At 42.5% G+C, this 13050-nt stretch overlaps 1 protein-coding gene across 1 annotated transcript in view; it reads right to left on the reverse strand.

Moving 5' to 3' along the window:
- Positions 1 to 733, reverse strand: part of LOC126232929 (uncharacterized) — an 87726-nt gene extending 86993 nt beyond the window's left edge. The window contains exon 1 of the mRNA XM_049942829.1: positions 653 to 733. Coding sequence (XP_049798786.1) covers positions 653 to 733 — 81 coding nt within the window. The remainder of the gene's footprint in view (positions 1 to 652) is intronic.
- Positions 734 to 13050: the final 12317 nt, after the last annotated feature.

Here is a 13050-nt window from a genome sequence, read left to right on the forward strand (position 1 = left end):
TGTCCGCCTTGCGTCCAGTCGCCGTGCGACTGTGCTTGTCTCACACGCAAGCAGATGCGCGTAGGTTCGTGCGTCTTGCTTAACACTGTGCATGCGAGTGATTCCATTCAGATCAGTGTTCACACTGGCGCCTCTACTCCGTTGTGTGGCGAGTTACAGCCGCACGACGACTCCGCAAACACCACAGGCGTAAACACCCCTTAACGATGTTTGTATGTGACAGAAAGAGGGCGAGGAAATCTGATTTTATTTCCTACTCATTATTTTTGTAACAAAGCGTCACGTCCAACAACAGGTCAGTTCATACCACTTAGTTTCTTGAATACGGAAGATCTCTGGTTTATTGAGCTTCAACTACAATTTCACCATAGTTTATGTTTATCTCGACTAAGATTATCTAACAGTAAGTGCCTTACAGACGACTGATTGATCAGTATTTTTCTCTGGTAGGAACGTGTGTCGAAAAATAAGAAACACGTAATAAGTAGATATTGCCCTAGATGAAAGAGAATCACGCTTATTGTAATCACAATGTACGTGACTTCCGATGATGACAATGTTGCCTTAGGAGGGAGAAACAACGTAAATTCGAAACGGAGGGATGACGTAGGTGCATCGCGTAGTGGAATAAAGCAGGATGGTGGAGACTCACTGCGAGGGCGAGGTTTGCAGAAGCCAAGTTGGCGGCGGAGCTGACCGCCGCGACCAATGCGAGCAGCGCCCGGGCCTCCATGCTGGACGCGACTGGAGCTCGTATTCCCCGCTCTGCTGTGGTCGCAGCCTCGCGTGATCACGTGGCCGCCTGCTCTGCTAAACGCGCCAAAGCTCACCACACGCTACCTGTGAACCGCACGCTCGAGCGCCTCGGTTAACTAACGTCCAGTCCTTGAAGCTCATATCTGTACGACGTGGTCTTTCTCCTCTTCCTGTTTTCCAGCAATTGTCAGCTGAGCGAATAGCAAATGTGGTCCATAATGTTTTATAATATGAAATTTGTCGTGCTAACTGTTTGGAATCCTTAGATGATGTATGTCCACAAATTTTTACATAATTATAATGCAAGGTAATATTATTTCACAACAGACAGCTGAACAGGGCACAGATGAATACAAGATGGGATACATGATACTGCGAGGAGAATTTGACGTAACAATGAGAAACGGAAGACTAAACAAAGGACCTGAGACTAGAAGTTCCATCTGAACTACTACCAGCCTTGTCATAGCTAGCCATGAAAGAGCTCTTGCACCTGCTGTGCAAGATCTATGAGACGTGCGTAATACCCTCACGCTTCGAGAAGAATATAACAATTCCAATTTCAATATAGAAGGCGCTAATAAGTGTCAATATAACCGACCTATTAATTTAATAAGTCATGGTTGCAAAACACTAATACGAATACCTTACACTGGAATGGAAGATCTGTAAAAGCCGACCATCGGGAAGATCAGTTTGGAATGTAGGACCACGTGAGGAAATACTGACCCTACGACTTGTCATAGCAGATAGGTTAAGAAAAGGCAAATCTAAGTTTATACTATTTGTAGACTTAAAGAAAGAAAGCTCTTGACTATGTACACTGGTAGAGTCTCTTTGATATTCTGAAGGTAGCGGGGTAAAACACATGGGGCGAAATGTTATTTACAACTATTACAGACACCAGACGGCAGTTATAAAAGTCGAGGTGCATGAAAGGGAAGCAGGAGTTGAGAAGAGACTGATACCGGATTGTAGTGTATCTCAGACGTCATTCATTTTGTACAATGAGCAAGTAATAAAGGAAACCAAAGAAAAATTTGGAATAGGAATTAATGTCCAGAGAGTGCAAATAAAAACTTTGAGGCCTCCCAGTATCACTGTAATTATGTCAAAGGCAGTGAAGGACTTCCAAGAGCAGTTGCACGAAATGGAGAGTGTCTTAAACCGAAATATGAGTTGAAGATCAACAAAGCCAAAACGAGGATAATGGAATGTGGTCGAATTAAATGGGGCGATGCTGAGGAAATTAGATGGGGAAACGATACACTTCAAGTATTAGACGAGTTCTGTTATCTGGGCAGCAAAATAACTAACGATTACTGAAGTCAAATGTTGAAATGTGTGTGAAATCTTATGGGGCTTAACTGCTAAGGTCATCAGTCCCTAAGCTTACACACTACTTAGCCTAAATTATCCTATGGACAAACACAACACCCCGGGACCAGCCACACAGTGCATGACTGCAGCGGATGGCTGAAGTAAAGAGGATATAAAATGCATGCTGCCAATGACCAGGACAGTGTTTCTACAGAAGAGAATATACATTTATGTTTAGGAGGTCTTTCCTGAAATTATTTATATGGAGTGTAACCGCGCATGGAAATGAAACATAGACAATGAGCAGTTTAGACAAGAGGAATAGAAGCTTTTGAAATGTAGTGCTGCAGGAGAAAGTTGAGGACTAGATGGGCAGATCATGTAACTAATGAGAAGCTGTAGAATTGCGGATAAAAAAAATTTGTGCACAACCTGACTAGAAGAAGCGATCAGTTGGTAGGATACATTCTGAGACATCTACAGATCACCAATTTAGTACTAGAGGGGGGCTGTGTGGGTAAATATCGTAGAATGAGATCAACAGATGAACAAAGTAAGCAAATGTAGGTTGCAATAGTTATTCAGCAATGAATAGGCTTGCACAGGCTAGAGAAGCATGGAGAACTGCATGAGACCAGTCTTCGGACTGAAGTCCAAAACAATAGATAGCTGGCAGATGGCTCCTGTATGCCATATGATCGTCAATTTCATCTAGACGTAAGTGAAATAGTTATTTATGAAAATAACGTTACTGACACTAAGTTAGACGTAAATAAGAGTCACAGTTCACTTGAAAATAGCATTGCAAGCGAAAACAGCCAAGTTTGTTGTCGTTGTTTTGGTGTTGTGTCCAAAGACAGGTTAGATGCTCCTGTCCACGTTACTATATCTTGTGCAACCCTCCGCATCACGGACTAATTACTGCAACCTACATCCTCCTGAATCTGTTTAGTGTATTCAGCTATTGGTGTCAGTATATGATTATTCCTCACCACCCTTCCCTCCAATATTAAACTGGTGATTTCTTGAAGCCCCAGAACATGTCTTAACAACCGATCCCTTCTTCTAGTCAAGTTGTGCCCCATATATTTCTTCTCCCCAATTCTATTCAGTACCTCCTCATTAGTTATGTGATCTACCGATCTAATCTTCATCATTCTTCTGTAGCACCACATTTCAAAAGCTTATATTCTCTTCTTGTCTAAACCATCTATCATCCATGTTTCACTTCCATACATAGCCACACTTTATACAGACACTTTCAGAAAAGACTTCACATAACCGTTAAATTGTGCAGAAATATCTAAATACTAGCAAATAAAGATTACTTTGCGGCTACTGGAATTGACTTCTGATAAAATGTACAGAAAGTTCTGCTTGCGAATAACGAGTTATTCAGGAATAAAGGAGACGACTCACTGAAAAGCAGAAATGCTGCGTCGTCGACAAATACACAACGAAAGGTACAGATACTTAGTTTACCAGCTTTTAGGAGAATTTCCTTTCTCAGCCTGTAGGAGATATAGACACACACACACACACACACACTATTATGTGGGAGCAGGCGGGGGGGGGGGGGGTGTAATAGCGAGTTGCTTTAGGTTTATGCCATGGAGGTTACAGGAACAACGAAAGTGTACTGTAAGGTTAGCTACAATCTGCACGGGCCGGCCGCTGTGACCAAGCGGTTCTAGCCGCTTCAGTCGGGAACCACGCGCCTGCTACGGTCGCGGGTTCGAATCCTGCCTCGAGCATGGATGTGTGTGATGTCCTTAGGTTAGTTAGGTTTAAGTAGTTCTAAGTCTAGGGGACTGATGACCTCAGATGTTAAGTGCTATAGTGCTTAGAGCCATTTGACCCATTTTCACAGCTCAGAACTGGTGGCGGTGGTGGCGAGGAACCAGATGGCACGGGTTGTGAAGCAGCATTGAAATGTCACATTTATGCTCTGCTGCATGTTCTGCTACTGCACCTTGTTTTTGGCAAAAGTTTGACGGTGGCCAGTCACATCTCAGTACACATGAAACCCACCAATCACTAACAGTACCTGCACATTGACAACTGCCTTCTCTTCCACACGAGAAAACCCTTCCATACAGCCCAGCAACCTGTTGCAGATGCATCTGCAGTGATGAGAACTCCCTCACCCTGTATTGTGAAGACCTCACAAAGGCCTTGGCAGGTAGGCAATACTCCCCAGACTTAGCACACAATAAGATCTCCTGTGCCATACCCATACACACAACTGAGCCTCACATCCACCCCAAGAAACAACCACAAACATGCGCCTCCCTTGTTACCCAATACCACCTGGTACTGGAATGACTGAACCACATTCTTTGTCAGGGCTATTATAATCTGTAATCGTACTTCCATGCTTACCAAAGTGGTTTTCTGCCACCCACCCAAGATCGAAAACATCCTTTTCCATCCCTATGCCACTCCCCCACAACCCCCTTCCACCCTTGTGGAAGGCTCAGATGCAAGGCCTACCCTATTAAACCACACAACACCTCCTGTCTCATCGCAGGCTTATATTACCCCATCAGAGGCTGGGTACCCTGTGAAAGCAGCCACATTGTATAAAATGGTTCAAATGGCTCTGAGCACTATGGGACTCAACTGCTGAGGTCATTAGTCCCCTAGAACTTAGAACTAGTTAAACCTAACTAACCTAAGGACATCACAAACATCCATGCCCGAGGCAGGATTCGAACCTGCGACCGTAGCGGTCTTGCGGTTCCAGACTGCAGCGCCTTTAACCGCACGGCCACTTCGGCCGGCCACATTGTATACCAGCTCTGTTGCAACCACTGCACAGTGTTTCACATCGTTTTGACAACCAACCAGCTGTCAACCAGAATGGCCACCGTCAAACTGTTTCCAAAAGCAACGTGGACCATCCAGTGGCACAACATGCAGCAGAGTTCAACATGTGAGACGGCAATGGCTGCTTCACAACCCATGCCATCTGGATCCTCCGCACCACCACCTACTTTTCTGAGCTGCGCATATGAGAGCTAACCTTACACCATATTCTTCGCTCACGTAACCTCCATGGCCTAAACCCAAGGCAACTCGCTGTCGCTCAACCCCCCCACCCAATAGTGTGTGTGTGTTTGTGCGTATGTTTCTCTTATAGCTTCAGAAATAAATTTCATTCCACAAGCTAGCAAAGTAAGGCTCTGTACCTTTTGTTTGTGTAGTTATTGAAGACGCAGCGCCTCTACCTTTCGGTAAGTCGTCTCCTTTATTTCTAAATGAATCTTATACGGTCCACTTGGAAACAAGTAATCGTGTACGTAGTTCATATGCACACAAAAGAAACGACTTTGTATAAAGTAATCAGACTTCGTGGACAGATGCACGTTCGACTTTCAAAAGATAAAGGGTTCAATACGTACAGAGTTAACTATAAAGCGCTTATGGCACTCGATTGTTGGTTGCCATGCAAGTCGCCTCCAACTGAAATTAAATGGTCAAAATACAAACTGAACAAAAGTGCGGAAAGGCAGATTGTTTTAAAAATTAAAACACATTTTTGAATTAAATTGTCCAATTATTATTAGCAAAAAGACGACAAATAACGCAATCACATCTGTATCGTGCCGCAGCCAAGAGAGAGAGAAATAGACGAAAACAGAAGGCATTTTACCCAGGAAAGATATTTGTGCATTCATAGGACGGAGATTAACGTAATATCAACGATTTATAAAGACTACTTTTAAAAACACACATTGAATTGTAACGAGTATAATTATTTACTTTTCATTTATTGACGTTTACGTTTAAAAACACAATAAAAAGTAACCGAAAAGAGTTCGGACACCAACATGTCCGATGAAGTCTCAATTCAGTTTATCTGTTCCAACGAGAATTAAGGAAGCGCCGAAACTAAATAAAAAATTACCTGCACCAGTATCCTGCTGAAGTTAGTGATGTGAATGAACTAAAGCGTCCAGTCGTACTTTAGGGTTTCGAGATTAGCCGTTGGTACCTGAATGAAGTGTTTATCAGGCCGTTTATGTCGTCACTTTTTCTTGCCTTGCCAATCAGAGTATGTCAGCTCTCAGAACATACGCCACTGTCCAACAGAAAATCTTCCCCTATACTCTGAAGAGAAGGTTATGTAACTCAAGAGTCTGAGATGGGCGGGTTTGCGTAAAGCAGTATGCCCAGGAACTGTTTAATTCGTACGTGGGTCCACTTACGGAAGACGAATCACTGTATAGGTGCTACTCCTCAGGCAGAGGTCATATGCGTGTCTCGCAATCTGACAAATCGTGCACAAGGCTACATCGACGTCAGCGGCGGCCGTTCCCAGTATTTTCTGTGGTGTTATTTAACAATGGCCAGTATTATTGTAAATCCAAATGTGTTCCGAGAGAGATTCATTTTGGCCGCCTTGTCTTCCCGTCCGATACATTCACCCAAATGAATTCTGAAAACATCAGCGCTAAATGGCCTACAGTCTCTCTGCAAAGCTACATTAATTACACAGACACCGGTATCAATTTAGTTAGCTTGACGCAGCTAAGCGTGTCTGCGTACAAACGCGGAATAGTCGAAAACGTTCGATTTAAAACTGATACTAATCACGCTCGGCTACTTGTGGTTGAACAGACACACCAGGTAATGCACGTAGTATCTAAGTATTATTCGGCTGTTAACTACGGTAATAATTCTTGTCTTCTTGTCTTGTTCTTGTCAGAGACCTGAAAGAAAGGATCGCGTCAAAAATTGAATCGATTTCTAAAACAGGAAATCGTGGTGTAAATATTTCTAAGTAATACCTTTGTGTCATCAATTTCTCAAAATAAACACGCCCATCACAAAAAAGAAATCACAATAGTGTGTGGTAATAAACGCATCATTAAAATTCTGTTTGTATTATAAAAACTAAAATAAACTAAACTCCTTCCGAACAGGTCATGAAGGCCCAACGGCACCGACCGGCCGCCATGTCATCCTCTCAGCCCATAGGTGTCACTGGATGCGGATGTGGTGGGGCATGTGGTCAGCGCACCACACTTTCTGCCGTATTTTAGTTTCCGAGACCGGAGCCGATACTTCTCAATCGAGTAGCTCCTCAGTTTGCCTCCCAAGGTCTGAGTGCATCCCGCTTGCTAACAGTGGTACGCTGACCGCATGGCCACCCATCCAACTGCTAGCCCAGCCCGACAGTGCTCAACTTCAGTGCTCTGACAGGAACAGGTTTTATCACTGCGGTAAGGCCGTTGGTTGTTTAAGTCGGTGGTGCACGTATTTCTCCATAGGCTGAAGAGATTCCTTTGAATATACACTGCCAAAAAACCAAATACTACATACTTTTAGAGGTTCCCTATTCACTCAACATTTATTGTGGCAACATTGCATATGGGATACATAAAATGATTATTTTTACTGGTCAGTAACACAAGAGGTGGTGAGGAAGCAGGTATCGACCCATGCTGAAACACCCATCTTAGTACACGGCATGGCCTCCACAGGCAGCAATGCAGACTCAGACTCTGTCATCCAGTCCATCGTACAGCTGGCGAATATTGCCTTTGAAACTCTATGCCACGCTTACTCGGCTTGTTCACATACTTCTGTAAGAGTTGTTGGTTCACAAGTCGTATGAGTCACTTCTCTCCCCATCACATCTTATATCTGCGTGACTGGAGACATGTCCTGAGATATTGCTGGACAGGGAAGTTGCTGCACGTCTTGCTGAGCACGTTGAGTTTCGCAGTCCAGCATTATCCTTTTGGAACAACACATCACCTTCGTGTTGCAAGAATGGAAAAGGAACGAGTCTAACAAAAGCGCTGATTAGCGTCGCCTCCAGAAACACAAAAGGTGAACCATAGTTTTAGCTTATCAGACCCTAGACCATAAGGTATGGGGTGGGAGCAGTGTATCTCATCCAGTAATAAGCCATGCTGTGGGAGGTGGAGATACCATAATTCTGTACCTGAAGATTTTTAGTGATTGGTTGCGTTATTATGCTGTACATCTCTCTAGTGGAATCCTGACTGGATTTCACTATACGAGATAGTCGGTCTTGGTTTTCTACTACTTAATCACTCTAGATGTCGTGTCTAAGCTATAATTGCGTTAGAATTCATGATTAGAAAACTGGCAGATGTGCATGCATTTTTGGAGCAGATCGAGGCAGTTTTTTGAGTTTATTGCTATACAAATGCTGATAGAGTTGGTAATGTTCGAAAGGGAACTTCATAAAGATTTATTAGCTCTGGTACCAGACAAGGCTCTTTGAGACGGTGACTGGTTAACTAAGAAATAGATGTTAGGTTATTTCTTCATTAGTGATGATGTCACAACCACTCATTGCCTATTCTGGTCACTGCACCAATTTAAACCTAAGGATAAAATTATCGTCTGACATTTTTCTTTCTTTGATATATCAAATTGATTTTTCATATCAAAATATATACAGTAAAGTTAGTGGTTGCAAATAAGTTAAGGTGACAGAAGTTTAAGGATTCATGACATGAAACAGTATATGGAAGTTCTTTGAGGCTGAGAAATGGACCTCCACTTGTGTAGGCGTAAATTGGAGATAAGATATTCTAGTATGGGAACTTACGATTGTCAGTTGTATTTAGCATATTATTCTGTGTTTATTGTTTATAATTAAAAGGTCCTCAACTGCCACTCGTAACGGGATGTCAAGGGGCACTTTGTGGCCGTCAGCCTGCCCTGCCCCTTCTGCAGAAAAGGTCGGAGGGAAGGCGGCGAAATCATCGCCCGGTTGTGGCCGAGGGCAGTTCACGCCAACTGCTCATGCCAGGTTGTCAGCACACAGTTGGTTGGTCACAGATGGAACCTGCCACTTCGCGTGAAAGACGGGAGGGACATGGAAGGCATTCTGGAGGCGTGTGCATTTACACATCTGTGACGGAAAGCAAAGCCGAGTTCATGCCCAGGGTGGAATGGGAGGATCAATACTGAGCAGAAACACTGTAACTCGATGTTTAGCGCCATGAAGTGGATATAGTTAATGGAAGGTGACAATGGTGATGGAGTGAGATATTTAAGCGTGTGGACAATGTAGGGTTATAAATACAAAATCAAATAGGGATGCTGCAGGAGTAGGTTTAATAATGAATAAAAACAATGGAGTACCGGTAAGCTACTACAAACAGCTTAGTGAACGCATTATTGTGGCCAAGATAGACACGATGCCCACGTCTACTACAGTAGTACAAGTTTATATGCCAACTAGCTCTGCAGATGATGAAGAAATTGATGAGATGTATGATGAGATAAAAGAAATTATTCGGGTAGTGAAGGGAGAAGAAAATTTACTAGTCATGGGTGACTGGAATTCGAGAGTAGGAAAAGGGAGAGAAGGAAACATAGTAGGTGAATATGGATTGGGGCTAAGAAATGAAAGAGGAAGCCGGCTGGTAGAATTTTGTGCAGAGCATAACTTAATCATAGCTAACACTAAGTTCAAGAATCATGAAGGAAGGTTGTATACATGGAAGAACCCTGGAGATACTAAAAGGTATCAGATGGATTATATAATGGTAAGACAGAGATTTTGGAACAAGGTTTTAAATTGTAAGACATTTCCAGGTCCAGATGTGGACTCTGACCACAATCTATTGGTTATGAACTGTAGATTAAAACTGAGGAAACTGCAAAAAGGTGGGAATTTAAGGAAATGGGACCTGGATAAACTGACAGAACCAAAGGTAGTAGAGAGTTTCAGGGAGAGCATAAGGGAACAATTGACAGGAATGGGGGCAAGAAATACAGTAGACGAAGAATGGGTGGCTTTGAGAGATGAAGTAGTGAAGGCAGCAGAGGATCAAGTAGGTAAAAAGACAAGGGCTAGTAGAAATCCTTGGATAACAGAAGAAATATTGAATTTAATTGATGAAAGGGGAAAATATAAAAATGCAGTAAATGAAGCAGGCAAAAAGGAATACAAACGTCTCAAAAATGAGGTCGACAGCAAGTGCAAAATGGCTAAGCAGAGATGGCTAGAGGACAAATGTAAGGATGTAAAGCCTTATCTCACTAGGGGTAAGATAGATACTGCCTACAGGAAAATTAAAGAGACCTTTAGAGAAAAGAGAACCACTTGTATGAATATCAAGAGCTCAGATGGAGACCCAGTTCTAAGCAAAGAAGGGGAAGCAGAAAGATGGAAGGAGTATATAGAGGGTCTATACAAGGGCGATGTACTTGAGGACAATATTATGGAAGTGGAAGAGGATGTAGATGAAGATGAAATGGGAGATATGATACTGCGTGAAGAGTTTGACAGACCACTGAAAGACCTGGGTCGAAACAAGGCCCCTGGAGTAGACAACATTCCATTAGAACTACTGACAGCCTTGGGAGAGCCAGTTCTGACAAAACACTACCTTCTAGTGAGGAAGATGTGTGAGACAGGTTAAATACCCTCAGACTTCAAGAAGGATATAATAATTCCAATCCCAAAGAAAGCAGGTGTTGACAGACGTGAAAATTACCGAACTATCGGTTTAATAAGTTACAGCTGCAAAATACTAACGCGAATCCTTTACAGACGGATGGAAAAACTGGTAGAAGCCGACCTTGGGGAAGATCAGTTTGGATTCCGTAGAAATGTTGGAACACGTGAGGCAATACTGACCCTACGACTTATCCTAGAACAAAGATTAAGGAAAGGCAAACCTACGTTTCTAGCATTTGTAGACTTAGAGAAAGCATTTGACAATGTTGACTGGAGTACTCTCTTTCAAATTCTGAAGGTGGCAGGGGTAAAATACAGGGAGCGAAAGGCTATTTAAAATTTGTACAGAAAGCAGATGGCAGTTAAGAGAGTCGAGGGGTATGAAAGGGAAGCAGTGGTTGGGAAGGGAGTGAGACAGGGTTGTAGTCTATCCCCGATGTTAGTCAATCTGTATATTGAGCAAGCAATAAAGGAAACAAAAGAAAAATTCGGAGTAGATATTAAAATCCATGGAGAAGTAACAAAAACTTTGCAGTTCGCTGATGACATTGTTATTCTGTCAGAGACATCAAGGGACTTGGAAGAGCAATTGAATGTAATGGACAGTGTCGTGAAAGGAGGGTATAAGATGAACATCAACAAAAGAAAACGAGGATAATGGAATGTAGTCGAATTAAGTCGGGTGATGCTGAGGGAAGTAGATTAGGAAATGAGACACTTAAAGTAGTAATGGAGTTTTGCTATTTGGGGAGCAAAATAACTGATGATGGTCGAAGTAGAGAGGATATCAAATGTAGACTGGCAATGGCAAGGAAAGCGTTTCTGAAGAAGACAAATTTGTTAACAGCGAGTATAGATTTAAATGTCAGGAAGTCGTTTCTTAAAGTATTTGTATGGAGTGTAGCCATGTATGGAAGTAAAACGTGGACGATAAATAGTTTAGACAAGAAGAGAATAGAAGCTTTCGAAATGTTTTGCTACAGAAGAATGCTGAAGATTATATGGGTAGATCACATAACTAATGAGGACGTATTGAATAAAACTGTGGGAAAGAGGAGCTTGTGGCACAACTTGACTAGAAGAAGGGATCGGTTGGTAGGACATGTTCTAAGACATCGAGGGATCACCAATTTAGTATTGGAGGGCAGCGTGGAGGGTAAAAATCGTAGAGAGAGACCAAGAGATGAATACATTAAGCAGATTCAGAAGGATGTAGGCGGCAGTAGGTACTGGGAAATGAAGAAGCTTGCACTGGATAGAGTAGCATGGGTAGCTGCATCAAACCAGTCTCAGGACTGAAGACCACAACAACAACAACATGGACAATGTCACTACAGTTGATGTTAATAAAATTTTTGTGAACCTAATTGAATGAAAGTCGATGTTCAGTATGGTTTATTATTATTTTTATATTTCTCGTGTCAGAAACACACATAAAACACAGTTTAACAATTAAAAACAGATCAACACAGGTGTATAATATTTGACACTGAAGCATATGTTGAACAGTCTGTTCTTCCCAGCAAGTCATGTACGTTTTTGTTTTTTTCAGTGTTTCTCCATTTGGCCAGGTTAGCCTAGGATGCACCCACACCTGAGCTCAGCCTGTTCAGGGACTTCCAGGTTGGCCAGTTCTCTTCATGAGCAGGTGGTAATGATTCTGTAAATCGTTCACAACCAGGAGGGTGGGACATCGCATTCCTCCATAGTTGCAGCATGTCTTTTTAGTCAGTAGTTGTTAGTTTCTCCGATGTTCTTAGGATACTTTCCCTTGACGTTAGTCGTTTCGGATTGGGTTGCTGCCTGTGCATGGAATGCGTTTCTTCCTGCTCTAGTTTCGTTCTTTCAGTATTTCATGCTATTTCTCTTCGAACATTAGGTGGTGCAATTCCTACAAACTGATGCAGCCAGTCGACTGGAGCTGACTACCAGCAGCCTGTTCTAAGTTCCATGTGTCGTTTATGGCAATATCCACCTGTTTGTGATGTGCTGACGTATACCAAATGGTACAGGCATGCTCTACAGAGGAGTAGCATAATGCCATTGTAAAAGTTTGGATGGCTTTAGCTTGGCTTCCACACTGTGATACGGCCGGTTTCCCCAGTAGGTTGTTTGTGGTGGAGAATTTTGATTTGAAATTCATACAGTATTTTTTAAATGGTAGAGATCTGTTGAGTACTATACCTAGTCATTTTGGACTGTCAAAGTGTGTCAATTTAACCCCTGACCATTTCATCTTTAACTTGTTGGTTGTTTAACTATTTCTGAGATGGAAAGCACACGCTTGTGTCTTTGATGGGTGTGTGTTAAGCTGGTTTATTCTGTAGGAGATTTTCAAGAGCACTCCTTAGGCTGATTTATATTGAATAGAAGTTTATGCTTTGGGTTGCCAGAGGGAGATAATCAGCATGCAAGAAAGTCGTCAAGACTATGGTTTGTCTTTATCACATATACTGAGCAGTACTGGAGCCAACAAACTTCGATGGGGGACGACAGTTTTCTGTAGCCTCCATCGGATG

This window comes from Schistocerca nitens, chromosome 1 (assembly GCF_023898315.1).
Source record: "Schistocerca nitens isolate TAMUIC-IGC-003100 chromosome 1, iqSchNite1.1, whole genome shotgun sequence".
NCBI classification, from domain to species: Eukaryota; Metazoa; Arthropoda; class Insecta; order Orthoptera; family Acrididae; genus Schistocerca; species Schistocerca nitens.